At 38.7% G+C, this 22,176-nt stretch overlaps 1 protein-coding gene across 12 annotated transcripts in view; it reads left to right on the forward strand.

The window, feature by feature from the left end:
- Positions 1-418: 418 nt before the first annotated feature.
- gramd1ba (GRAM domain containing 1Ba) overlaps positions 419-22,176 on the forward strand; it is a 50,135-nt gene continuing 28,377 nt past the window's right edge. For 2 of the 12 annotated variants that reach the window (XM_057320640.1, XM_057320642.1), the window contains exons 1-3: positions 6,978-7,200; positions 13,053-13,597; positions 14,713-14,790. In XM_057320640.1, coding sequence (XP_057176623.1) covers positions 13,248-13,597; positions 14,713-14,790 — 428 coding nt within the window. In that variant the 5' untranslated portion in view covers positions 6,978-7,200; positions 13,053-13,247. Of the gene's footprint in view, positions 589-6,976; positions 7,201-11,601; positions 11,732-13,052; positions 13,598-14,712; positions 14,791-19,012; positions 19,129-22,176 lie in introns of those variants that run through there. The other 10 variants (XM_057320645.1, XM_057320648.1, XM_057320643.1 and 7 more) reach the window with 9 other exon arrangements.

Genomic DNA, 22,176 nt, shown 5'->3' on the forward strand with positions numbered 1-22,176 from the left:
CACATGTTTACCTTATAGTAACCATAAAACATTAACTGTAACCATTAAAGACTTTAATAAAACGTATGTCATTTCCTAAGGAGTGCTCCAAGAGTTATTAAAAGAGTGAAAACGATTACAGCCAAAAAGATGAAACTCCAAGAGCATCAAAAGAATTATGGGACAGTGTTGAGTATGGTAAGTAGTAATGCATAGAAACGATTATTTTCTATTAGAATAAGACGTGTCATGTTGTTATAATCGACCATGGTTTTTTTTAGGTAATTTAAGGAGTCACGACTATATCACGAAATATCTAGAGTCGTTTCACCTCTTAACTTATTGTGTCTCAACCCCCGCAGTCCAGCCCATGTCCAGACCCACAGACAGCACTCCCCGTTCTCATCGAGTCCACAGCTGAACTTCTCAGTTCTCACGGGACGATAGAGAGAGACATACACAATCGCGGGAAATGGCGTGTACCGTAGGCGGACAGATCATACCGCGGTTAAACGTGGAGGAGGTGGAAGACGGCAGCCCGTCCCGGAGCATCTCCTCGCGGCGGACCAAAAGCTCCTTCTCCCCGTTCAGTTCACGGAAACATCAGAGGTAAGCGACGCGTTGAATTCGGGTGATCTTAGTGAAGCCTTGGTTTAGCTGATGAAATTGATATAATTGGTTAAACGGTCTCTTGTTTAACATCTTTGACATCAATCATTTGACAGCTTGCGCATCACCATGGGAAATTTCATCCACTCATTTGTCTGAAATTACAAACTTCAAAGACTTTTGGTTAAACATCCTCAAACACAAGCCATTTCTCACACCCTTCACATTTAATTTCAGCATCAAAGAGGAAAATGAAAAAGAATAAAGCTTTCCAAATTGATATTGCATGTCATCTAGTCATTTCAGTCTGCGCTTCTTTATTAAATCTGCGGGGCGTCCAAACATTGTGTGCTTGCAGAAGAGCAAAAGCAATCTGCTGAAATTAGATTGCGAGCAATTATAGCAAATGCACCAGAGGACTTCCAAAACCTCATTAGCCGGCTATTTAATTAAATGCTTTTAGTAGATCTGTAAATAAACATGTGGTAAGCACATATTTCTCAGTCTAGTTTGGGCTCTAGGATGACCTCTCAGTATGAGAACAGATTGCATGGCCACCAAAGGGAACATATATGTGATAGTTTCAGGACCAGCAGGTGAAGCGATGGATTGAACACTGAGCAGTAGATATACAGGGCACTGCATAGAGAATGGAAGCTGCAGTGTTTTCAGAAGGAGACGTGGACATCAGATCTGTCTGAAATGAGCCCATCTGCTGTTGTATCAGATTGACCTTCACTACGACTGTATGGACATGCGTGGATGCTGCGATGGTCTGAATGACTTGATGCTTTGTTAACGTTTATGACCCATTTAAAGTGTGTTTGATTGATATGTTTAAGATTGAAGCAGGTTATTATGTCATTTAGATGGATTTTCAAAGTGAAATAAGATTAAGCTCAACATGACATCATAATTAACCACATTTATTGTGTTTTTGTATAATGCTTGTTGTTTTAATGTCAATGTTATAATGTAATTTCAAAGTATAAAATTATGCCTTACCCGACACATTTTTAATTGAATGGTTTGTTTTACTTTGAAATACATTATGCCATTGAAGTAAATTTGGTTTTAAATGCAATTTTATGTTGACTACATGCTCAAAGCAGCTGGAATTGTAGTTAAATGGCTTAGTGCCACTTTTTGCCCTTGTACTGTACCCTGCCATATAAATCATGTTCACGCTGCTGACTATGTACTAGTGCAGTGAAGACTGATGGAGGTTATGCGGGAAAAGATACAGTGGAGGATATCTATAGTGAAGTTCTTCATTATAATCTGAACAGTCAGTAGAGTTTGCACATAGTTAAAGTGACCTGTAGGTCAGAGGCGTTGCCAAATCATACGATTGATTTACTTGGAAATTGTGTGTAGTTTTGCAGCTCATTTAGATGCTGTAACCTTTGATTTTGAGATTGCCAGAAACTCAAGGACAACATTGTTCGGTTAAAGCGTGACGTTCTATCTGAGGCTCTAAAGGACATTTTCTTGGCTTTTCTCCAGAGAATCTCTATTTTGATGCTGTTACATCATGACAAGACCTTCTGAATGTACCGATTCCATGCCTGGTTTGCCCTCTGTTCGGGGCTTGATCATATTGTCCGTGGATAATCTTGTGTTGATATGTTGACTTGCATATTATTATTGCGGTTATTATTGTGCATATTGTTCATATAAGTCAAATTTAATGCATTTTTGTGTTACAGAATGAAACGGTAATTGTGGTTTCTTGAAAAGATGTACGCTATTATGTGCTTTTCTATGTGTTGTTTCACTCAGCAGAGGATACAGTAAACTAAAATTAATTTACATTGGAAGAGGGTCCCAGTTCAGGTATAGAATATCAGTCTTGGGTAGAGAGTAGAGCCATTTGACTTAAATCCACCTAGCAAAATCTAACCACTTTGGGCGAAGATGACATTGTCATCCTTTGTGACTGAACTGCATAAACAACACACAGTAAAATGGATCATTATTTCCAAAGCCTCATTCTGGATCTCATTGCGCAATGCGGGCCATTACAGTCTTATGCACATTATTGATTGTTTGTCCATTACCTGTGACCTCTATGAGACACCCAACACGTCCTGACAAAATTAGACATGTGATCCTGGAGTATAGACAGATTGTAGCAGTGCAATGGAGCAATATCATATTTTGCAGCTTGTGCATTAAATCCTTCGCAGTAAAGTTATACTGGCTTTGGAAAATAATAAATGCATCATGGAGCCAGACCTGATAACAATGAGAATATTTTGTGCTCTAGGAAAGGTTGGTTGTAAACACTTCTCATGTCCCATTTTGGGGGGCTGTTCGTGTGGTTTTAGCCAGTTCTGGTTAAATGTTCGTTAGAGTAGTTTTTACGTTTATATATGTTATATATGTTAATTATGTTTTATATATTTCATTTATATATATATATATATATATATNGACAATATATATATATATATATATATATATATATATACTCCAGTGTTGTGATTGGTCCCATCAAAGCATCACAAAGCAACTCCATATGTGCAAATATTTATAAAGTATCCTCATCTTTTGAATGTTTTTAATAGAAAGGAATAGGAACATGAACTGTGTTGTGTTTCTAGAACTATTCTAGGCCATTTGTCATATTTTAATGGCTTCTTGTTGCATGTAGCTGACTGATTACGTTTCATACCGCACAAAGATGGAAAATCTGAGATCAAGCCGCTTCGTCACGTTGATTGTCCTTATCACAGACTTTCAGAAATGTGTCCTTGATAAGCCTTTGTGAGTCAGATTTAGCGGAGAGCCTTGAGAAGCTCACCCCTGCCAGAGGACCTTCAGCCTTACTGCCACACAGATAAGAGAGCAATCAGCACCTTGGACAGCAGCCTCTCACGCGCCATAAATTCTTTGCTTTGCCTGTGATGTTTGATGCCTTTATTCCTTCAGCATAGTGATAGATAGAAAAAAATCAGCGTGAAGAGAGAACTTTTTTTTCATGGCAGTTTGTTGCTGGAAACAGTTTTTTGGTTATTTAGCTTTCATTAACGGGCCTGGTCGGCTTACAATCACCAGAGGGCAGCACTGATACATGCAAGTTTTGTCAATGCACTCTAAAAAATGCTGGGTTATATTTAACCCAATGTTGTGCCAAAAAGGGACAAACCCCTTATAACTGTTGGGTTGTGAATTAACCTATGCTGGGTTCGTCCCTTTTTGACTCAAGACTGTGTTAAAAATAACCTATGTTTTTTTAGTGTACAGCTAAACTATTGTCTAATATTTAATTATGGAAGGCTATAGAAATAGGCATATTTTATTGTTTTGCATGCAAACAAAAAATCTGGCAAGCAACTTAGACAGAACTAAAACTACACACGAAACCCAAATAAGGTCATTGTAAAAACTTGCATGAACAATGCTGAGTGGGTGGATGAGTTTTAGGCAAAGCTTTTTTATGATTGTCCTCACAATGTTTCGTAACATTCCCATACATTCAGTGTTATTTGAACACAGCTTGATGCATTCTCACATCAGCCGCAGATTTCTGTGCATACGTTTATGCATTTTCCAGATACTTTTATCCAAAAGTGTTCCATGGGGATTGAACAAAAAGACCTTATGCATTGATTTACCAATTGAGCTTCAGGAACAACTTCTGTAATTCACCTCATTCAAGTCATCAGTACAAGACATTAAATTGATTGATTTGATATCAATGATTTGATTATTTTTCATTGATGTCACAATTGACCAATCACAATCAAGTATTCCATAGACCCTTGTATGCATAGAGTGCAGGTCTGTGATGTTTCTCAACAATATAGACTACATCATCTTTGATTAGTTAATTTTTTTAATCCTCTCTCTTTGAGTCTCTACTCACTGATTTTCTCCTGCTGTGCACATACATTGGTGTCGTGTCTGAGCTGGGCAGAAAATCGTCCCACTGTGATGTGCCATTTTCTCGTTTTCAGTTCATTAAATGTGACCAAAGGTAAAGCGCCATCGCACACATTGGTCTTTATGCCGCCGGTGCCTGACTTTGAATTTCACATTTCAGTTTCACAGTATTTTAAGATGGTGGAAGCTCTAGACAGATCACCCCTCGAGAGTTTAATGTATTCAATTATGCTGTCTTATCCAATATAGTTTAAGACCTCGGGTGAGTCCCTGTGGCTTTTCAGAGCCTTGGATGCATTCTGCTTTTCACTGGGCTAGGTCAGAGGCATTGGACCACAACATGTATTTATTTTCACATTTCTCTCTTATAAATGGGCCTTTCACATCCCCAGGTTAAATATTTCTTTAACCTTGGATTAAGCAATGCATCACACTCCTTATTTTAAAGGCATCAACATCGGTTTTAACTCTGGGTTATAATGCCATGCTCTCAGCAGGTATTCAATGCTAAATTGTCACGGCAAGATGGTGGGCAAAAGACATAAAAGTTTATGCGCTCAGTTTCCTAAAGTTTCTTTCCAAGCTTCTTAAATGAAAAATATAGCACGTGAGTCATGGACTGCTCTTTTAACTTTTTCTATAGTTTTCTGTTTTTATATTGGACTGATCTATTTCTGTGTATGTTGGTAAAAATTGCCCGGCAGAGGTTGTGTGACAAACCTATTATTTTCCCCCAATCAGGGAGGGACAAAGAGAGAAGGAAACCGAGAGATTACTACCCACTGTGAAGTTTCTACACTATGTGATGCTTTAATGAGATGCTTCTCTTTTTGTGCATAATAAATACTTATTTAATTACCTGCCAACTGCATTTTTTGCCAGAAGTTTAAATCGCCTCCATGAGAAGAGAACTGGGGACAGAGGCCGGTTTGTCCGCCCTCTGTACAGCTGAAGAAACATTGTGTGGGCTTCTGTTTATGGAAATATGCTAATGTTGGTAATAAGGTCAAACAGGTTGCTTAAAATCTAAAAGTTTCTCTTTAACACAATGGAAATGTCAACCAGCAAACTTGCTAGAAGACATCTGAGGAGAACATTAAATTAAAGGTAACGTTTCAAAGAATGAATAGTTTTTTACTGAACCACATTCCAGTACAAAGTGGTGCTCGACTCGTGGGTCTCAAAGTCGACATGTAATCAGAATATCTCTTATATACAATATAAGGTCATATTTTCCTTTGATGGAAATAGGCTGAATCCTCCTTTGAACCAAAATAAGTTTTCAGAAAAAAATCCTCTTTGAGTTAATGTTCTCAGGTCTCAGAGTATGACTTCATCTTAGCAGTGCCATCTCCACACTTTTCTCTTCTTGGTGATGCACAGTGTAAGTAAAACTCGTTCTAAACCTGAGAACGAAAAGTCATAATATATTGCAAAGTAAATGGTGTTTTAGTATAGGGTTCAAATCGAAATGTAGTTAAAGAGAGGGGTTGGCTTTCAAAGAGTTGTAGTGCTGTAAGTCATTTATTGTAAGGAACGCATTTAATAATAAGGAAAGAAAGCAAATTACTACTTTTGGTTCTAAAATAGCTATATAGCATAGAACACATTGATTTTGTGTAAAATAATTTTGTCCCCCGTCAGTTGCTTTCATGTTGTTCCAGAGCCTTATGAGTTATGACTTTGTTTCCTCCATGTGTTTATATGAGTTTGTGTACATTTACATTGAACATACTTTTACGTTGGTTTTTTTGTTATTTTTGCGCATCATAGGGGGTGGAGGCGTCGAAAGAAACTACCTTTGTGTTCCATGAAAAACGTAAAAATCATGCTTGGAAGAAAATAAAGGAAAGTGAATGATGCGATATACATTTTGTGGCTGAGATATTTCTTTAAAGAAAAACAGAATCTCGATCTTGCTGTTGTGTTTTGTTGAGAGCTGGGAGATTTTTGAGATCAGGGATTTTTATTTTCAACACTGATGGTGTGTGAGCTGCATCCTAATGCTGTGTTCTCGATACATCTGTTTGAGGGCTCTCACTCAACACATCTACAATAAAAAGGCTTGGCAGAAAATGTCAATTCCCCAGATACTTGAAACTTTCAAATGGTGCTGATTTATTTCTGTCTCGCCCTGAAGAGTCAAACCACCCACATCACAAAAATGAGCCAGTTCCAGCCCAAACTATGAGGGCGCGTGAAGAATATTTTTTTTATACGATTTTGGACATCAGCAGTTATACAGAATGCTTCTGTAACGTGAATTTATCGCCACGCTGCCTCTGACCGAGACCGAGTGTTCGTTCACTGGAGGTTTGTTTCCCTTTTTGAAAGAGTTCTTACAGTGCTCTTGCAAAACCGCAGAACTCTGAGTTCCAGATGTCTGTCAACTTCCAGCAAGGCTGCTTTGCGACCAGATGATGGAGATTTAGCCAGATCAGCAAAAGGAATGGTGTTTTGTGAGAGACAAGTTAGATTAGGGTGGAATGGGATACCTGGAGAGGGAGAGAGCGTGTGCAGCAGACCGAGCGTCATGTGACGTGTGCTCAATGCCTCATGAATAAGCGCTGCAACATTTCTTTTCTCTGCGTGCCAGCGCGTGTGGGCTCAGTGTGGTTCGGCTGCGACCTCTCAGAGCTTTGTTTCTCTCATGATGTGGACAGAAAAGCAAAGGCTGCCTTGTATCGGACACATTGGCTGTTGTTTCACATGATTTGGGGTCAGGTAACAGTAACACATTTTTTTATCCAAAATGTTGTGCATGAGCTGCTTTGTTAATGCATGCGAACCTTTTTGTTTGATGTTGGTGTGCATGTTTTCTTTTCAGTTTTCTGTGCATGTGTTGGGCATGACTTCATCATGAATCACAAAAGTGATGTAACAATTCCTCCACTGCTTTGGAGTGCATTCAATCTGTAACCAAATTTGTAACACGTAAAAAGTCAGACACATTTCTAATGTAGTGAATATTTTGAACGAAAGCTTGGGTCTGATCCTGACAGAATCAGCAGCGTGTTTACCAGTCTGTGGAGGGAGAAGATAGTGTTCTTTTTTAGTCATTGCCAGGGGTCCATCCAATGCCTTGCGGTGTACAGTATTGTATCCGTAAAAGCATCATATTTCTGATGGAGTTTATCGTTTCCTGTTACCCTTTGGCTGTTGGTGCGTTATTCAGAATAATGCTGGGCAGACACATTTCAAACCCTCTGGTAGCTTTTTATACCATATGCATCAGATCACATGTTTACGTCCCTGAATGGTGAGCTAACGTCTGGCCTCCCACTGAGGTCATTGTGTTCACATCTCAGCAGTCTGAGACAGTCCAGCTGTCATGGACAGGGATGCTCCTGTATCCATGCTGATTAGTTTACCTAGTTCTTTAGCCTTAGTTTATATTCAGAATTGGTAGCCCTAGGTATTAATCTTGAGCCTTTACTTTTCTCCACAATCAGGCTTGTTTTGCATGGCGAGAATAATAGTCAGAATACTTTTGCAACCACATAGCAACACCTTAGCAACCCCCTAGCATTGTGGCAGCGAACAGGGGCTAGCATCATTTAACCTTAGCTACAATTTTTTTTTAAAGGTTCTAAAATTAATTTCATATACATATAGATAAGATGTTTTATGTGATTATGTGTACACAACAGTTAATGTTGTATTTAACCTAAACAAAAAAGGTCTATACACACAAAAGACACACAAAATTTAGCTTAAGGTGGAAGGGACAGTCAAGTTAATGATTTGTCTATGTTGTCTTTTATTCTTCTTGGCTCATTTAGAAAAACTTCAAACAAATGACATTTTGGAAGATTGTGAACGTGCTGTATCGTATACATTTTCATTAAAAGTTACTTTTACTTTTAATGCTGAAAAACCCTTGCATGTGGATGTTATTTACTGTAGGTCATCTGGGATATAGTTTTGGGTGCATATTAATCCATTCTTTTTATTCTTGATCCTAATCTTATTTCATCCATATGACTACAAACTCCCAACGCTTAAACCATTTTTTAAGTTCCCAAAGAAATCCCAACGATTTTGAGAATAGTTGTCATGGTAACATTGAGCTGAGGAATATATATTTTACATGAACAGAGCTCGGTTGCGAGGTTGACATTCAGAGTTACAAAAATTGGTGAACCAGTCATTATAGATCAGAATACGTAGGCAGGTATTTGCAGGACGTGCAAATATATTTCTTCAAAATCAAAATAAATTGTGGATGGCTATGTTTTGAGTTGTTGTAATGGAATCTCCCTCTAGGTAAGACATATTATTAAAACCTGTGGAAACGTGTCTAACTACAATTTTCATAGTCTGGCACATTCATGACATAATGACACGGTGACTGACATGTGCACAACAAGATATGACATGTGAACCGGCAGTGACTTCTCATCCAATGCACATGCTGTCAGGAGCATTTACCGTATTAGAGTTTTCATCTTTTTCTTCACGCCATAGAAGAAAGTTTATTTATTTATATAGTGCTTTTTACAATGTTGCATTGTTTCGAAGCAGATTTTAATGTTGTGAGGTTTTTGTAGTTTTTATTTATGTTATGATAAGTTATGGGTTTTTTTGTCAGTGTTTGATTCTTCTGGATGTGGTGACCGGCACTCTTTACTTGTAAAGAGTCTCTTTTGATTTACTCAAGGGCACTCAGACATACCTCCAGGCATCATTTTACCCTTTTGTAAGGTCTCAGGTTTTATTGTAGTGAGTTTAAAAGGCCACATGACGTTGCATGTGTGCGTTCTGTCGCCCTCAAATTAGTTTAGGAGTAAATTGTAAAAAAAAAATTAAACCGTTGAACTTTCTAAAAAAGTTTGTTAGCTAAACGGTTGATTTGGCGGGTCTTTCATCTGTGTGAAAGTGGCTTTTGAAATCACTTCTCCAATTCTTAATCTGAGCCCTGGGAAATGAAAGTTATGGAGGTTCTCAGTTGTTGTGTTTAGTCTTTATCTCCATATTTATTCCAAAACCTGATCCTTCTTAATTCCAATGCTGCATTTAGTGTGTTCCCATTTTTAGATTTATTAATAATTTGATTGATGTTGAATGGTGGAATTTATGTATTCATTTCTTTTAATTTATACGCCACAATTTGAAACATACGTAAGGCATTTTTCTGCTTCATTACTCTGAACATGTTGTTTTTCATTGGGTTTTTTTATCATTTGCAGTAGTTATGGAAGATTCTGTAAGCAAACCGTTCGCTCTATTGAATGAATCCACACCCACTTCATCTGCACTTGGACATTGTTTTATGTAAGACCTTATATAACCTTCAAAACCAGTGGGCAAGCATAAAAATGCAGTTTATGTCCTTTTGTGTTTCAACAACCGGGCGGATGACAAAGCCAGTGTTGCTGAAGTATACTCAGTCTAGATGTGGGCTCAAAGAAGCAGTTCCAGTTTTGTGTTTCGTTTACACTCAGAAACGAGAAGTGTTTTCTTCACAGAAGAGAGGGTGTGAGTGCAGATGGCCAAAGGTGTTAATCACAAATTGATATCACATGATTCCGGTGTTCTTAGTCGGCCTCAGCTGATATCCCCTCAGTGATGTTGAATGGAGCAGCAGTCTCATTCACAATCTGGCTGGCACATACTTTCACTCTTCACTATTTAATAATGACATCTGGAAAGTACGCAATGCTGTAGTGTGGGAAAACCTCATCTGTTATAATGAACAGCCATCTGCTAAATAAAACCAACGTATGATGTGCCTTAAATTTCCCAAAGTTAACACTTTGAAGCAAATTACTAAGCTCATGATATAAAATATTGCCGTGCTAAAAACATGTCAAGAATCAGATCATAACAGAGTAGCCAACATAATGAAATGCAGGATATATTAACAAACTGGGAAATGAAGTTAGATTAACTGGTGTTTTTGGGTTTGTGCTCATAAATGATGACGTGCCAAACCTTTATCATATATCATATAGAGAGGGTAAGGACGTGTCGTCACTTTACCACTTGATCACCACGTGAGCACGGCCCCGTGGGTGGCAAAACACTCAGCAGAATGAATGCTTAATATCAGGAAACGCTATTCCGCGCACCATTTCAGTGTCCAGGAACACGTGATTCCTTTGTAAGTCGTAGGGAAGTCGTAAGCATCACCGTCGAGTCCAGCTGCTTGTAATTTCACCAAATAATTGCGTATTTTAGTCCCCGTTTCTTTGTTTCTCCTTTTCTCCTCAGCCATTTTGCTGGGTGTTTTGCCACCCAGGGGAGCATGTCTGACTTGTTCACGTGGGAAAGTGACGTCAATGCATACCCTCTATTTAATTGTGTGAGCAAATTTGTTCACTCATATTTGTTGTAGTTTCGAAATTTAATGTACAGTGTTATTTTGATCATAAATTGTCTGACGACGATATTTTTCGTTTACACGAGCGTGGGTCAAACATTTTGATTTTACACTTTGAATTAAAAGTCCTTTGATGTAAATTTGGGAGGAGCTTGATCGTGCGGTCATGCCAATCATCTCAAAATCTTCCTACACCATTCTCTTTATCGTCTAATTCACCGAATTTGTCCTGCTGTGTACAGATAGGGTTTGAGCTCGAGCGCTTCCCTCAAGGATATAGCCAAACTTTACCATTATAATCCATGAAAACGAAATTATTTTGTGGTGCGCTTAAAACAGCCGTCTAAGTGGCGCGTGATTTACCTTATATGCTAGCCGTAATTTTACCTCAGTTATAAAATTCGTTTTTGATAAGTTTGTCCTGCTCGTGTTATTTTCATAGTTCTACCTTCTGGTTGGTGTTTACAGATGACAAACTGTCTATGTTGTAACGTTAAAGATCGATCATAGTTCATCCCGAACGAGTATGTCAGCTTTACATACAGTGGATATTTTAAAGAGACGAAGCGTCTCAAACGCAGAAATGGGGGTGATGCGCAGCGTCCACCTGCGTGGATAAAACGCTTTCGTTTACGCACACAGATACTTTAGTATCATCACAAATACTTTTAAGGTTTTTATAAATAAATATTTTTTAAAATATTTTTTGTCCTGCCTTGAAACTGCATTCGGGGTCTTTCTTTTGCGCACAATCAATCAACCCCTTTCGTCGTATTGGACTCGTCCGGGGAAAGGAAACTTGAAGATGATAATAACGGATCAGTGACGGAATTAACGCTGACCTGTCTGTACCTCATTCACTCCACCCGTTACAAACATGAAGACAACGACTGCATTTTAAAACGACTTCTCTTTATTCGGGATGCACTAAAGGTAGGATTCTTTCGCGTACTTTACCTACTTTTAAAGCCTAGCGTTCGTGCACACACACGGCTATAAACCAATTTAACACAATTAAAAAAGAGCATTTGTTCTTTTTTTGTTTTTAATAATGTATTGCTTTTTTTAAATGTCATGTAGTTGCATGTTGCAGAATGACATTACAGTTTTGTTTTTTGCAGTCATACAATGCTATTTATTTCATTGTCACTGACTGACAAACACGTACACGTAACGTTACTGCATTTCAAATTTACTTCCAATGTACTTTTATTAATTTTTTTGTTAAAAGAAAGAAAGCGAAAGTTGACCTCATTTTAGAACCACACATTCTTACAGGAAGTTACAGGTCAGACTACAGTTGGTAGTCTGTGTACTTTGGGCGCGTGCGTGCGTGCCTGTGTGTGCGCACGTGCCCGTGTATCCATGCACTCATGCATGCATTTCAGAGCCCTTGCCTGGGTACCTTAAGGTTTGTTTTGTTAATAATAGGCAGATTGCATTCAACGGCTGCATTTGGTATTTATAGCAATAGACAAGCATGTCAAAACCTTAATATAAAAAAGTAATAATCTTGAGTGGAGTGGTGGCAGGAGCGAGCGACCTTGGCAGTATTTGGCAGGTGTGATGTGTTGAGCAGGCAGATGGGCATCCTGTGAGCATGTGTCTGCTCTCAGTGGGCTGCGGCTTCCTCCTGTAACACGTTTACATGTTTATGCCCGACTTTCTCACAGACGCCTGAAGTACACAAAGCATTGGCATGCACTGCTGGCTCTGAAGTATTTTAAGGATTTTGCCTGATTCGTGTTCACGTTGTGACCCTAATTAAATGTGCAATAGGCTTGTGCCTTTCTGATGTGGTGAAATGTGCAGCATTGATCACTTGTTGGGAAAGATACTATGCAAGACAAGTACACAAATCAGGATTGCATCAACAGTTTACTTAACTGTAACGCTCAACAAGATTGTCTTCAAACTATTGCTCCTTAATTACAAAAGTTGGCCTAAAAGAGAAACTGACTGTAGAAGACACAAATAATAAATAATGCTACTTTCATATTTGTTTGTTTTGCAATTGGTTTGCATTAAAAGTAGCATTAAAACGTTGCATGAGCACATTTTGGGCCTCATTATCGAAGGGGTTTACACTAAAACTCCAGAGCAGAGCAGGAAATGAATGTGCCTTTTTTTGGTCTGGTTTGTTTTTGAGTTACTTTTTGTTTTATGACATAAAGCCCTCCCTGTACTGTAAATGTTTGTGTGCATGTTGGATTTGTTCCCTAAGCACACCGTTTGACCTTCCTGTGACCTCTAGGGGGTTGTTCTGGAAGGAGTGTATTTGAGGTAAACCTATTTGACCAAACATGTCAGCGCCGAGTCCGCCGACCCATCTCACAGAAAGCGCTGAACTCTGCCCAACCTGGCTGTGGACTCACTAAGTTCCCTGCTGTCTCTGATCCGTACCTGGGTTTGATTCCGGACTCATGCGAGACTGAGCAGAAGCAGAACCATGTCGGAGACCCTGCAGCTGCCCGCGCTGCAGATCCATGGTCCGGGAGATGGAGATTGCAATGGGTTGGAGGGGAATCCAGCACTGTCCAGCTCTCTCAGCCCGTCTTTGCGGCGCAAGCGCTTTAAAATGCGACGTATGAAGAATGTCATGAGCGAGAAGGAACAGCTTCAGCGATCCGGCTCCAAGGAGTACCTGCAGCTTCCGTCCATTGAGATCACACCATCCAGCGACGAAGATGCGGCGTGGTCCAGCTGTTCCACCCCCAGCACCTCTCCCCAACGCAGACGCTTCCTCCTGCGCAAGTGGCTGCGGGGAGGCGACAAAAAAGAGCATGGCAGTGAAAGCAGGTCTGTATGAGCACGTCCACCCTGTCCTAGAAACCAACCCTGACTCCATCACTGCCTGATGTCTGCATCTCATCCATTTTCACTGTCTGTCATGATTAATGCATCATTTCAGTTGTGTCTTCGGCGTGTGAGCGTGCTGTGGTACATTAGGCATAGGAGATGCCTTTGTGTGTGTGTTCGGTTTACTCTGGAAGGAGTGAAGCTGTGACATTTATAGATTGAAGGGAAGAACATACGGGCGCCTGCTTCTGCCAGGAAGGCAGACAGAAGTTCGTCTAGAGACTTCTTAAATGTTCACTACTGTAGCTAGCTGGATTTTTATTTTAATGGATTAGGGAAAAAAATGCATGCAGTACATCTCTGTTTGGAACTTAATTTTACATCTTGAATGATATGTAACCACCTTTTGTGGTTAAATGTGTGTGATGTATTTTCTCAAGGAAGTGGCAGTAGCACACCTTGCTTTTTTTACCAGGGGGCAGTAAAGGTCTTTTTTTATTATTTTTTTATTGATTTATCCAGAAGAAGTCCTGGCGAGATACAATATCTCTTCTACCGACGAGTCTTTGTCAAGATCTGATGTCTAACATCATGTTTAGCTTTAAATGTATTGTTTTATAGTTAACGTTCATTCTAAATGGCACACTCGCTCGCTCCCCTCTAGTGGAGAAGTTTCAATATATGGCAGTGTATCATATTGAGATCTGGTTTCATTTCATTGTGTAAATGTGTAACTAGTTTTTTCAATCTGTGTCTTGAGCGGCTGTCAGACATGAACTTTAAAACAACATTTTCTCTTGCTGTAATTATTCAACAAACGAAAAAATGCACACATAGATGACAACCATGGTCAGTGGAGCTCAGTGGTGATGTTTTGAGCATCTTAACTCCTTATCAGGCCGTGAGAAGACTTAAAATGTCACCAATGTAGGAAGATAAAAAATATTTTGAAGCTGTGGTGTACCAAGGTTTTCCTTTACAGCCTGTGCCGACATTAAAACATGTTAGTATGCGTCTAAACCACACTGTCTGTATCTGATTGTCTGGTGTGAGAACATCAGATCTGTGTGTGTATTTCTGTTGTTCTGATTCAGATCTTGCACTCTGTTTTACAGCAGTCAGCAGAGCAGCCTGCAGAGCAGTCATGAGGAGGAATCCACACGCTACTTGAGTCCCAACACCCGCGAGGACAGGTACACTACTACACACGTGTCTGTGTGTTGGTTTTATTGGTTTGTCACTATTTTGTATGTTAAAAATACAGCTTATTTATTAGACTTAATCTCAATATATTTTCTTGGTCCGGCGTTCTGTGTCCATCATTAGTGGCATCTTACTGCACTTCTCTCCTGTGACCACTAGGGGGATGTTGGTGGTCAGGGCACTGATAGCCCAGTTGGCCAGGCAGTTACAATGTAGATTGTATCGGTAAATAACCTGGATTTTGTCAATTTGACGAGAGTTCATATTGAAATCTTCAATCATTTTGGCTTGTGAATGCAGACTTGACGAATCTGAGCTCAGCTTGTAACACTGTTGAGTTCTCATCTAATCATTGACTACCATAGTAGAAAAAAATATTGTATTTTTTGTTCTGTTGAACACAAAACAAGATATTTTGAAGAATGCAGGAAAACCAACAGTTCTGGGGCACCATTGACTACTACTTAAATTTTTCCTACTATAGCCAATGATGCTCCAGAACTGAAAATTGCTAAGATTCTTCCAAATATCTTCCTGTTGTGTTCAGAGTAAATGATGAAAGAATTTTCATTGAGCTTGCCAACTTTATTGCCATTTTTCTTTGATATCCGACAGATAGTTGGTAAACAGTCCACGAGTTGCCTTTCTCATAGAGGCTAAAAAGATGTCTGTATGATATGAATGAGTTCGCATGCGTGGTTAAAACGTTTCTGTTTTCATGGTTCATGGCAGTTGAAGTTCTGCATCTGCTTATTGGCAGTGGTGTAAAGTATTGGAGTAAATGTACTTAGTTACTTTACTTAAGTATCTTTTTGGCTACTTTGTAGTTGTACTGAGTATTAAAGATATTAGCAACTTTTACTCTCTACTTAACTACATTTTTGAACAAGTATATGTACTCTTTACTCCACTACATTTGTAATGACTAATGCAATTACACATTACATTTTGCATGGCACCTATCTTATAATTAATATTGCCATTTACAGGGCAATGAAGGTACTACAATCTTGTGGATTTTACCATAACTTACAAAAACTTGTCAACATGGCTTCTTTATATGAATATGAGTGCAGTATCAGGTAGAAGTCAATCGCTGGCGGTTTATACACGGTTAGCCCTTACCCGCTAATTCTACAGTAATATATTGGCAACACTGTTGCCAGCTAGTTACTGTAGGTCACACATCTACAAAAGCTCTTATTTTTAAAACTAACTCTTCCTAAATGTGCTCTAAACATGTTTGCTCAAAATTTGACCATGTGGTGGGACTATTGCCATGAAGTGATGTACACCAGTAAAAAGAATGTATAGTATTTCAATTTTCAAAAGTGCTCTCACACTATATAGACAAAATATTAACCTATAGAATGAGTCGGACACAGAGAAATGAACAATCCACGTATGAATCTCAACAATGGTGACAATCAACTGAACAGCTTCATGCTGCAATGCATGCTGGGTACATAGTACAAAACTCATTCATGATTGTTTGTCACCATTGATGAGGATAGAATGTCAAGTGTCTAACTGTGTCTCAATTGCAAAGAAAGATTTTCTGACAGAGATCTATCCATTGTAACATGTAATCACTTTACCAAACATATCTTAATAAATCTTTAAAAATCTTTAAAAGTCCCTTTCAGTGTTATTGTATAAGTGTACATTTTAAAGCTACAAGAAAGTCAAAGAGTCCAACCAAAGCAAACACTGATCGCCATAATGGTGACTTAAAACATAATTGAACCACTATGAACTAGAGTTAAATCTCAATAAGATCTTACACAGATGACAGAAATAAAGTGAAAGTGGTGTCTGTAATATGTGAAGATGTTATTGATGTTTGTTTTTAATTCTCCTCTGGTGAAATCTTGACAGATTTATTGTGTTGATCTGTTATTTACATCTGTATCTTCAAACAGCCATTGCAGTAGTTTACTGTAAAACACCTACAGTAACTAGCTGGCAACAGTGTTGCCAATGTATTACTGTAGAAATGGCAGGTAAGGGCTAACAGTGTATGTGAAATGAGGACATGACTGCAGCTGGCGATGAGGCCCAAACCAGCATGTCCAGTGCAAAAAGGATTTGACTTTTTAATTTTACTTAACATTATTTTATTTATCTGTTATATTGAAGACACCTTTTTGAAGAATGTTGGCTTACTTATGAGCACTTGAGTTTAAATGAGACTTGGGTGTTTGTAATGACGTAGGTTATGGTGTCGACCATGATTTGTTGCAATTTTGAGGTGTTCAGTCTTATTATGATTTAAGAAAATAAATGCGATTGCTCTCCTCACAAATCAACTGTTTCTAGTTTTTCACTGACGTGTCTCTTAAGTGTTGAGGACTAGTGCTGCTTTGAGCCTACATTCAGTATGAGTAAAATACTCAAGTACTGTTAAAATCAGATACTCGAAGACTTTTACTGAAGTCGTTTTGGAATTGGTGACTTGTAACTTGTAATGGAGTCATTTTCTCTGCAAGGTATCTGTACTTTTACTTAAGTATGGTTTTCAGGTACTCTTTACACCTCTGCTTATTGGTTTTGAGAGTCTGACCACAGATCTCACTTTCTGTCTTCTGCTTTTTGTGGCACAAAAACAAAAAAAGGTCAGTGTGTTTTTGACCTTCCCGTAATACACAACATTTAGCAGAATTTCTGTTGTTAAACCAGATGCTGCACAGGTTAAAATCAGCTAAGCAAGTAGGGATGCACCGAATGTTCGGCCACCGAAAATGTCCAGTTAAAAAAATGTACTTTGTTTTGCTCAATTTTATATTAAGTTGTATTGTATTGAAATGCAAGACAAATTATAAAAAGCACATTTTGACTATTCAGTTTGTGCATGAAAAAAATAGCTTAAGAAATGCAAAAAAACATGTTCGGTGTTCGGTATTATTCGGCCAAGTGTTTCACATCATGTTCGGCTTCGGCCAAGAATTTTCGTTTCGGTGCATCCCTATAAGCAAGTATTTTAGTGAAAATATCTGAAAGCTCAGATTTTTAGCTGTGCTCAAATGTTCTTGTCCTCAGCTGGTCCAGAGAACACGCAGATCCTCGGCCGGAATATCACACAAGTCTTTTTCCACTGGGCATTAGCCGTTTATTGGTGATGTTGAATCAGACCCGTCAGAACACTGCGTTCTTTTCTTCTATAAAATATGGTTCAATCACTGTTTGTGCATTTTGACTTTACATGCTTAAAGCAAAGTTGACGCCACAATGAAAGGTAATTGAGTCTGTCCACTATAAATGTTCTGTTCCTGTATTCCTGGCTTCAGTGAATGAGCCAGATTGACAAATTTAATGGCACGTTTATGTTTTTTAAGACAACCTCAGTTTTGTTTGAAAAACATTTTCCTATAAATAACTTTGTTTGTGTTCCTCTAAAAAAGAATGCAGGTTTGGACTGATGTGGGAGTCAGTACAGTCATTTTAACGACATAATACGACGTGTATGAAATTGATCTTTAGCACTTACTCTTCTGTAAAGGAGATCTTTACAGACTCCTTCATAAAAACACATTTTGCTTTAGTTTGGGTGCTAGTGCATCTTTATACCTGCCAAGATCGGTTTTGTATGCGCGCAGCAGCTAGCACATCATTTTTGCGCGCTCAGCAGCCTGATTTCAGCTGGTTCCTGAACTTATTTTTAAATCTGTTTCATGTTGTGACGTAAGAACAGCTAATGCTTGTCACAGGTGATGAATGTTCAGACTGAATCACGGTGTAGAAACACAGCACTCATTTACACACACTTGGATCAACTTTAGATTATTCACTCGTGAGACAAGATTTTTCTCTTCTTTTGATTATGATCATATGTTTGTTTGACCATCAGCACACAATCATATTGCTTTGGATTTGAAGGGAACATGTAACCCAAAATTCATCATCACCCAATATGCATTTTTTTTCCTGTGCAACACAAAAAAGGCAATTTTGAAAGAATCTTTATAAGCAACTTAGATTAAGAAAATGAGCCACAGGGGGTAATATGTGTGTTTCCAGTGATGGTGGAACTGCTTCCACACCTCAGGTGAGGAAACAAACTGTACTGTTGTGCAGCACACACAGAGAAAGATGTAAGATCTAGGTCACCGCAGGACACAAGCCATGTAAAGAGAGAGAGAGAAAGAGAATAGAGGAGAAGTGGGAGAGGCGAGTTTAGTAGCGAGGAGTCTTTGTACGGCGTGTAGGGGCGCTGACGTTTAATACATCATGGTTCAGGGCAGGACGTTGTTATGCACCTCACCCGTCAAACTGGGCTGTCACCCGCGAGTGTCCACGCTCAGGAAACGCCTCCACTTCCGCCGGGATCAGTGAGTCATTTAACACAAACTTTTTTGTCTACTTTCAAGACTTTAAGAAGTGTGTTTTGTGCTGACTGTAATTGTTGAACGGAAATGAATGGTCAGCTGATTCAGTTATTTACTGTAGTAATCTATCGAATTACTATTGAATTACTTTTATCCTCAGAGACTGAAAGGACAGGAAGTTGAGTAAAAATGCTGATTATTCACTTTATTGAAACATACCATGTTTATTGCAATCATTTGTCATATGGTTTTGGACTTAAAGCTGCTGGATCTTTTAATGTTATTAAGAAGAGACGTTATTAAGAGGGTTTATGGCAAAACAATTCTGCAAATATTTTTGTTATCCTTTTACTTGAAGTATCTATGCATGTATAGCCAGCCATTTTTATGGTTTTTAATTATATTATATTATTATATTTAATTATATTGTAATATATAGTATCGTCATGTTATTTAAACAAATTATAGTTATATTAGTTGTACTGTAAGTGTCCTTTGAACAACAGAAACAGCAGTTATACATTACAATAACTGTTCATATTAAAGAGTGTAATGCATATATTATTCAAGATTTTTATTTGGCACATATACAGTTATATACTGTACATAATCTGCAGCGAAATGTTATTTCAGTCATCTCTATAGGGTGTGAACGAAACTTTTTCAAATAAAATGTTAATTTTAGGAAAAAATACAAAAACATGTTAAATTAAGGACTGAAAATTGCAATTGAAATTACATTGACATAGATTGAATTTTAACAAATCTAAATTTGAAATTAAAGGTTAAAGATTGAAATTAGAGACCGAACACTTAATCATTTACACCGACAGCCAATATTATTTGTTAATGATGTGATAAAATGCATTAGTTTAGTTTTGTTGTCCAGTTAAAAAAGCCTGCAAACAAGACAAGACAGAGAAATCAACTGTGATCAGCTGGTAGACAGATGAACATACACACACTTGAGTGAGATGATGAGAGAGTAACGTCATCTCATGTTCTTTGGTTAGCACGAGTTCAGGGTCATTGTGTTCCTGTCACAGTAACCGCATCTGTTTCTCTTCAGGCAGAAAGCTTTGATGCTGTGTACATGTGTCCGTATGTGTGCCTGTTGTCTGATTATCAGTCATTCATAGCGTTATGAATGAGGAAAGGTCTCTCTACCATCCTCTCTCTCTCTCTCTGTGTTTTTATGGTGAAATCAGACGGTGTACATTTGAGAGGGCTCTTGTTTTGACACACTCAGCAACATTCAGAGTTGCCCTTTTGTTGTAGTTTGTTAGGGAATGCTTACCCAGCAAAAGAAAAGTGCTGCTGCTCTCCTTGCACACGTACATTATTCACACAATTCTCTGCTTTCTTTCCAAAAAGAAGAAAAACGTATTTTTAACTACATAATGTGCTTTACTTGCATACAGTACAGTATTAAAGCTGTAAATCCTGAGCTTTTGATTTATTATGCAGTTGAATTTAGTTAGTCTTTTTATACTAAAGAACAGCTCAGAAGAAAACTAAAGTCAACATTTGGAGACAAAATCTAGAAAAAAAGCTGACATGTGCGAGCACTAGGCATGGGCATGGGTATGGTAACCTTAAGCCAAACTAACACGGTTTCACGGTATTTCGGTTGCGGATTTAAAATGTGATTAAAAAACATTGAACACAGTAGATTTGATTTTTAAGCAACACAAAATATTTGGCACTGTAGTAAACATGAGCAGTATGTCAAAAACATTCTGAAAGCATGGCACACCTTTCTAGTCTTCTTTTAAATGCATTTCCAGTAATTAAACTTACATGCATTCATCCATAAATATATACATAAATAAATTAAATGCAGATGAGCAAACAACTAATTAAGCATAAACAAAATATAGCACAGAACCTGTTGGAATTCAGCATAAAACAGCTCATACCTTTGGATCGGTATAACATAAACTTTTAGTGGTTTTAAAACCGTTACTTTTTCAAACCACGGTATACCCTGGCGCCGGTATTCGGCCCATGCCTAGCGAGCACACTGTTGTTCCTGTAATGTGCTGCAGGTCTCTCATCTCTAACCTTAATGTGCCTCGGATGCCTCGCACTTGTTTCTTTGTTATTATTGAATTCACCAGATGTCTGTAAAAGATGCGCAGACTCCTTCAGCTCAGATGAGAGACCTGCGGCAGTGTCCTGTTACCAGAACCGATGATTCATCAGAGAACTGCAGACCCATGTTATCTAACACCCCAATCAGATGCTCGCTCACGCTCTTACTTGCTCACAGCTCGCCATCTCTTGTTCTCTTGCTTGCTGGCCCCCTCACCTTCTCTCTTGCTTGCTCACTCTCTCATTCTTTCTTGTTCGCTCACGCTTTCGATCTCTCTTGATCGCTCTTGTGCTTGATCACTCTATGTCTCTCTAACTCACTCTCCCTTCCTCTGAACACCTTCTTTCTTGCATGCTCACGGTTTCTTTTTCGCTCACTCTTTCGATCTCTCTTGCTCTCTCGCTTTCTCATTCTCTTGCTCGCGCACTTTCTTAAGCCGCAGGTATAGTCTGTCCGTCCGTATGACGTAATTTTCACCATCAGAAGCGTCCGCGCGAAGCCCAAATTTTGAGACCACGCGGACGAAACGCGTATAACATCGCATGCGCGACAAAATGTTAAGAGCCCACTAGGTGGCAATACACACACGGTATTGCCGTGTATGCGGTGTGCAGTTGTCGAAGAAGACCGACACAAAAGTAACACGCCGAAGCGGAGGAGCCAAAACACTACAACAAGGAGTTTGAGTACAATGGAGAACTAATTCAACGAGCGTTTGTGTGAGGAGATTCGAAAATTTCTGCATTTATGTAATTCCAATTACTGCAATAAGAGAGTATAAAGATGTGTTCAGGGCGGCTAATTGTAATATCTGTCGTCTGCAATGGTGGAGCCGCACTTCTTCTATCATTAATTTGCAGTGGGCTTGTGAATAACGCAGCTCAGCGCTGCCCTCTGACGGTGTGGTGGAGTATTCATACTCATTTGTACTGCGCATGTGTCCGAGATTGAGTATG

Source organism: Triplophysa rosa, linkage group LG22 (genome assembly GCF_024868665.1).
Source record: "Triplophysa rosa linkage group LG22, Trosa_1v2, whole genome shotgun sequence".
NCBI lineage: Eukaryota > Metazoa > Chordata > Actinopteri > Cypriniformes > Nemacheilidae > Triplophysa > Triplophysa rosa.